At 40.6% G+C, this 7340-nt stretch overlaps 1 protein-coding gene across 1 annotated transcript; it reads right to left on the bottom strand.

Moving 5' to 3' along the window:
- Positions 1–3085: 3085 nt before the first annotated feature.
- LOC131642733 (uncharacterized protein C683.02c-like) lies at positions 3086–3694 on the bottom strand. The gene has a single exon (XM_058912953.1). The coding sequence runs from the start codon at positions 3692–3694 to the stop codon at positions 3086–3088; it is 609 nt and encodes a 202-aa protein (XP_058768936.1).
- Positions 3695–7340: the final 3646 nt, after the last annotated feature.

Here is a 7340-nt window from a genome sequence, read left to right as displayed (position 1 = left end):
TCATGTATTGTTTACTTCTCTTTAAAATAGGAATAAAACTTTGTATATTTTCTTTGGCCATGTTGAGTTCCTCCCTCATAGCTTCTTTGTTGAGTTCTTCCTCGAGTGGTGACTCGGTACGACGACATGGTTCCCTGATTTCCACGGGGATGATGACCTTGGTGTCGTAGGTTAGTCTAAATGGAGTTTCCCATGTGCTCGAGTGCGGTGTTGTTCTGTATGCCCATAATATGATGTGCAGCTCCTCGACTCAACCTCTTTTGGCTTCGCCGAGTCACCTTTACAGCCCTTGGAGGATGACTCGGTTCGCGGCTTTGGCTTTCCCGTTGGTTTGGGGTTGTTCGACCGAGGCGAAATGTTTCTTGGTGCCGAGTTTGGCCACGAATTCTTGGAATTTTCTATCGGTGAAATTGGTGTCGTTGTCGATTACTATCGCTTGGGGCACCCCGAATCGGGCAAGCACGTTTTTCTTGTAGAAGCAGAGCACGTTTTGGGTGCTAATTTTGGCGAGCGCTTCGGCCTCTATCCATTTTGTAAAGTAATCGACGGCGAAGATTAGATACTTGTTTTGGTACGATCCTATCGGGAAAGGTTGGAGGAGGACCATGCCCCAAGTGGAGAATGGCCAGGTGATGAAGGGATTTTAGCTCGTGTGGTGGAGCTAGGTGCATTTCGGTGTGATGCTAACATTTGTCGCACTTTTGAACATGTTCTTTGGCATCTTGCTGCATGGTTTGCCAGTAGTACCCGACTCGTAAGGCTTTTCTCGCCAAGGAGCGACCGCCGAGGTGTTGGTCGTTGATTCCTTCGTGCAGTTCGTGTAATATTTCAAGCGCTTGGGTAGTTTCGACGCACTTGAGAAAAGGGATGGAAAATTCGCGTCGATACAGCTTGTCCTCGACGATAACGTATGATCAGGCTCGTCTCTTGACCGAGGAGGCCTCCTTTGCATCGGTCGGTAGCTCACCCTTTGTGAGGGAATTGTATACTTGGGTCATCCAACATTGGTTGTCCCCGATGGCGTGTATCTGGAGTAGGGTAGTGTTTTTGTTCATGCTTGGTTTCGGGAGGATTTCTTGGATAACTGACTTGTTTCCTCCCTTTTTCCTCGTGCTCGCGAGTTTGGAGAGGACATCTGCTCGGGAGTTGTGTTCGCGGGGTATGTGTTAGACCTCTGTTCGAGCGAATTTTTTCATCTTTTGTTTGACTAATGTGAGACACTCAATGAGGGTTTCATTTTTAGCTTGGTAGTCGCCATTGACTTGCGAAGCAACAAGTTAAGAGTCCGTGTAGATGATAACTTCTCAGGCGCCTATATCCTCTGCAAGTCGCAGACCGTCAAGGAAAGCTTCGTATTCGGTTTGAATGTTCGATGTGGGGAAGGACAGTACTAAGGAGACTTTTATGATGAGTCCTTCCTCGTTCTCGAGGATAATGCCCGCTCCGCTCCCCGAAGTGCTAGAAGCGTCGTCGACGTAGATAGTCCATTTGTTCTCGGTTGAAGGAGGTGGTGTGATCACCGTCATGTAGGCTACGAAATCGGCCAGCACTTGATATTTTAGGGCTTTCCTGCCTTCGTACTAGATGTCGAACTCGGACAACTCTAGCGACCATTTTAGCATTCTACCGACCATATTTGGTCGGTCGAGGAGCTGCTTGATCGGTTGGTCAGGTCTGACGATGGTCGTGTGTGCGAGGAAGTAGTATCTCAACCTTCGGGCGGCGGTTACCAGAGCTAAGGCAACCTTCTCAATCTGTTGATACCTTACTTCGGGTCCTTGGAGTGCTTTGCTGGTGAAGTATATGGGTTTTTGCCCGTCTTTGATTTCTCGAATAAGAGCCGCGCTGACGATCTCGTTCGAGACGGCCAGGTAAAGGTATAGTATCTCCTTACTCTCCGGTCGGGTAAGGACGGGCGACTCTAAAAGGACTCGTTTGAGGTGGGAGAGGACTTGTTCGCACTCCTCAGTTCATTTGAAGGTTGCCTCTTTTCGTATGAGCTTGAAAAATGGGAGAGCATGTTGGGCGGATTTCGCCACGAATCGAGATAATGCTGTGATTATCCCATTTAGTACTTGGATGGATTTTTTATTGTTGGGTGTCGGGAGTTCAGAGAAAGCTCGGCACTTGTTGGGATTGGCTTCGATTCCTCTTTCGGAAGTAGAATCCGAGGAATTTTCCTGCCCGGACGCCGAAGCTACATTTCTCTGGGTTGAATCGCATTTTGCAATTCCTTGCTCGTTCGAATACGCGCTCGAGATGGTCGGTGTGATCTTGGTCTCCTCGAGACTTGACGATCATGTCGTCCATGTACACCTCGAGGGTGTCGCCGATCTCTCCTAAGAATACCATGTTCATCATTTGTTGATAGGTGGCGCCAGCATTCTTGAGTCCGAAAGGCATTACATTGTAGTAATAATTCCCCAACTCAGTCATGAATGTCGTGCATTGTTTGTCGTATCTCACCGTGGGAATTTGATTGTGACCTGAGTAAGCATCCATAAAAGACAACAGTTTATAGTCGGCCGAGTTGTCGAATAGTCTATCAATGTTAGGTAAAGGAAATCACTGACACTTACTGTAGAAGAAGAAATTTTAAAATAAGTTAAATATGAAAACGTCAAACCCATTTTCAATAGAAAGAATATGAAAACCCATAACGACCTAATATTTGGATGAACCTATCAACCAAACAACAATTGAAACAAATAATATTATTAACTGAAAAAACGGAAAGAATAACATTTGGATGAACCTATCAATCAAACCACAATTGAAACAAATAATATTATTAACTGAAAAAACGGAAATAATACTAACATTGTGAAAAAGCAAGGAACCTTTTTCATAGAGGGATGTGAAGAATGGTGGTACAGGGAAGGGAGATCAAATGAAGGGAAGAAAAAATTAAGGAAAGAAAATAATAAAGGTCCAAATAAATAAATTGGTAAAGGAATGGATGAATGTGATGAATTGGGAGTCCAAACGTTAAACTTCAAACACACAAAAGAAGTGGACACTGAACCCATAGCAAGAGTATCAATAACCATACTTTCACGCATATTAGACAACACAAGATTCAATCTCATAGCACAATCCAACGCAGGAGTAACAATAACCATACTTTCACGCATATTAGATATTGTGTTACACTAATATCAATAATAGCAATAAAAGGTGTACCATTAATAAAGCGCGTAACTCGGATTAGTCTATCCTCAGTAGTAGTCTCAAAACCAGAAAATGCAAACACTTTCCCTTTCGCCTGCTCCTTCTTTGACTTGTCACACTTGGTACTAATATGCCCTTGCTCGCCACAGTTGTAGCAGGTCACACCTGCACCAACTCTACAATCAACAGCTTTGTGACCCCGCTTGCCACACTTAAAACACTTCCCAAAATCCTTGTTGCACTCACAAGCGCAATGTCCTTCGACAGCACACTTGAAGCACTTAATCAAAGTATTAGCTCCTTCCCCACTTGGCTTCCCGTCATAACCAATTTTCCGCTTCTTCTTATTATCATACAATTTCCCACGGCATTGTCCTTTCCCTTTCCCTTTCCCATCATTTGATGACTTATAGTGTGAAGCACTCTCCCTATTATCCTCATCATAAATCCGACTCTTGTTTACCAACTCCGAAAAATGAGTAATCTGTTGGTAACCAATAGCCTTCTTAATATCATGCCTCATACCATTCACAAACTTCAAACACTTAGACCTCTCCGCATTCATAGTATTGTAGGGAGGATAATACTTGATCAACTCTTAGAATTTTGTAGCATACTCCGCTATCGTTCCATTTCCTTGCTTCAACTCCAAAAATTCCACTTCTTTCTTTCCACGCACATCTTCTGGAAAATAGTTTTCCAAAAATGCGTCACAGAAAAGAGTCAAAGTAACTTCCATACCTTCCTCATCAAATCTATGTACATTATTACCCCACCAATCCTCGGTTCCTTCTCTAGCATGTGAGTGCCAAACTGCACCTTATGCAGGTCGGTACAATTCATGACTCGAAAGATCTTCTCGATTGCTTTCAACCACGCTTGTGTCTTATCAAGTTCATGATCTTATTCAAAGATCGGAGGATTGTTCCTTCGGAAGTCTCCCAAAGCATGAAACTCATTTTCCTCTCTATTACCAGCATTTGCCTACAACACATGTCCAATAGCACCAACCAACATTATCAATTCCTCAGCAATAGTATCATCATTCCTTCCTGCAACCATTATCTTAAGACATCCAACAACCAACAGACGAACAATATTGATCGTGTCAGATACACAAATTGAATATAACGAGAATAAAGACATTAATAACCTTGACCAACTGGTCGACCATGCTTTGATGCGACTAATGTAACACCCCTTTTCTAACCCTAACTAGCTCAATACAAATACAGATTAGTATAATATGCATATAACAAAAGGGTGTCACATGTCATTTTCACAACAATGAAAACCAACAAAACATACATCACATACGTCTGATCATAATTATAAGACATATTTAAAACTTCATGTTTCTTTAATATGCATATCGCAACGGAATATTGGTTTCTCAAAATAATTTGAATGATCATATCCCATACTATAATCATCCGCCAACATAATGATAATATCACCTAATAATTATTTCATATGAATTCAAATATAGACACCAAGGCCATTTAACATATTATATCCAAAATACAATACCAAATAAGAGAAAATATAACAATATCTCATAGCAACAAACACGAGTTCAAATACCCCCGTGTTACATGACCATAGCATCGACTACTACCTAAGAATACGCGAAATAATCGAACAAGCTCCTTGAATAATCCTCGTGCAAGCACACTACTCTTCAAAATCTGCGCGATGTCGCATAGAACATCATTGCAACAGAAGGGTGAGAATTCACATCATTATAAATATATATAATAAAAACAATGAACAAATCATACAAACATCCAACAATTCATCGCACTTGATAATCATAATGAATTCCACAAATATCGTACATAGCACAATCATTGCTAATTTTCCACCAACTAACAATTACCAATTATCACATAAGCACACATAAAATTCAAAACACATCATATAACAACCAACGTGACCCAATGCAATTTAATGAGAATCATGCAAGTGGTAACATCGTGAACATCAAGCTCACCTCGCTCTCGGTTCATTTTGAATCAAAGCCACGCTCCCGATCTGGACTAGGATCCAAGCCAACAATATGAACTTATGAAGGATAGAAAAACACTTAGAAAGGGGGGGGTTTGAATAAGTGTAGCTTTAAAAACTTGACAGATAAAAATAAATTGCACAGTTATTTTTATCCTGGTTCGTTGTTAACTAAACTACTCCAGTCCACCCCCGCAGAGATGATTTACCTCAACTGAGGATTTAATCCACTAATCGCACGGATTACAATGGTTCTCCACTTAGTCAGCAACTAAGTCTTCCAGAGTCTTCTGATCACACACTGATCACTCCAGGAACAACTGCTTAGATACCCTCTAAGACTTTTCTAGAGTATACTGATCCACACGATCACTCTAGTTACAACCTGCTTAGATAACCTCTAAGACTTCCTAGAGTATTCTGATCCACACGATCACTCTAGTTCCTTACAACTTAATGTAATCAATTCTAAGAGTATTACAAATGCTTCTTAAAAGCTATAATCACAAACTGTGATATTTCTCTTAACGTTTAAGCTTAATCTCGCTAATATATTACAACAGCAATGTAGTGAGCTTTGATGAAGATGAAGATTCTGAGCTTTGAATTTGAACAGCGTTTCAGCAAGTTTAATAGGCGTTGTTTTGTTCAGGATCGTTAACCTTGCTTCTCATCAGAACTTCATATTTATAGGCGTTGGAGAAGATGACCGTTGAGTGCATTTAATGCTTTGCGTGTTCCGTACAGCATCGCATTTAATGTTATACGCTTTTGTCAACTACCTCGAGCCTTGTTCATGCTGTGTCTACTGACGTAGCCTTTAATAGCTTTTAACGTTCCTTTTGTCAGTCAGCGTAGCCTGCCACTTGTACTTTCTTCTGATCTGATGTTTGTGAATACAACGTTTGAATATCATCAGAGTCAAACAGCTTGGTGCAAAGCATCTTCTGATCTTCTGACCTTGAAGTGCTTCTGAGCGTGATACCATCAGAACTTCAGTGCTTCTGTTCTCTTGTTCTTCTGATGCTTCCATAGACCCATGTTCTGATTCTGCTTCGACCATCTTCTGATGTCTTGCCAGACCATGTTCTGATGTTGCATGCTGAACCATTTGAGACAAAGCTTCTGAGCGCTGAATTATGCATACTCTTTATATATTTCCTGAAAGGGAAATTGCATTGGATTAGAGTACCATATTATCTTAAGCAAAATTCATATTATTGTTATCATCAAAACTAAGATAATTGATCAGAACAAATCTTGTTCTAACAATCTCCCCCTTTTTGATGATGACAAAAACATATATAAATGATATGAATTTGCGATCAGAAAGAACAGACGGCAAAAGACAAATTACACAGCTATAGCATAAGCATATGAATATGTCTCCCCCTGAGATTAACAATCTCCCCCTGAGATAAATAATCTCCCCCTGAAATAAATACTCGAAGAACTTTAATAAAAGACTTCCCTGATTATTTCGGTAGAGACGATCATATAAGCTTCTGTCTTTAGAGAATTCATAGCTTCTGACTTCTGCTTCCATAGGACAGCTTCAGAACTAGAATTTCTTTAGATCCCTAGAACACTCACAGCTTCTGATTCCTGCTTCCATCTAGGACAGCTTCAGAACTTGAATTTCTTTGATCTTCTGAACATTCACAGCTTCTGATTTCTGCTTCCATCTAGGACAGCTTCAGAACTTGAGTTTTCTGGATCTTTAGAACGTTCACAGCTTCTGATTTCTGCTTCCCTAGGATAGCTTCAGAGCTTGAATTTCTACCAACATCACTTCATGCTAGATTTGTATCAGAACATTGTTGAATGTACCAGAGCATCATCAGAGCATCTCTACATCCTGAAATGTTACAGAACAAAATCTAAACAACAAAAGTTAGCATGAACGAGTCAGAACATAAAATGTATATTAGAACACATGATATGTATCAGAGCCATATAGGCTAAAATAATGTATCAGAGCAAATAGAATTTAGTCAGATCAAATAGACAAATATGGATCAAATTCTATTATCAGTGCTTCTGATTTCTGAAGCTTGACAGCACTCAGCTTGCTTCAGTTTCCATGGTTTTGCTTCTTGTGTTTGCTTTGAAGATTCTCTTCACTTCTTTATACCTGCAAAACACTTTAAACCATATAGAAC

This window comes from Vicia villosa, unplaced genomic scaffold (genome assembly GCF_029867415.1).
Source record: "Vicia villosa cultivar HV-30 ecotype Madison, WI unplaced genomic scaffold, Vvil1.0 ctg.005723F_1_1, whole genome shotgun sequence".
NCBI lineage: Eukaryota > Viridiplantae > Streptophyta > Magnoliopsida > Fabales > Fabaceae > Vicia > Vicia villosa.
The sequence above is the reverse complement of the archived record's forward strand: the minus strand, read 5'-3'. Positions and strand labels throughout refer to the sequence as shown.

What these genes read in the sequence shown, in the direction of transcription:
- LOC131642733 (XM_058912953.1), bottom strand. Translation starts at nt 3,694, where the DNA reads ATGAGGCATGATATTAAGAAGGCTATTGGTTACCAACAGATTACTCAT.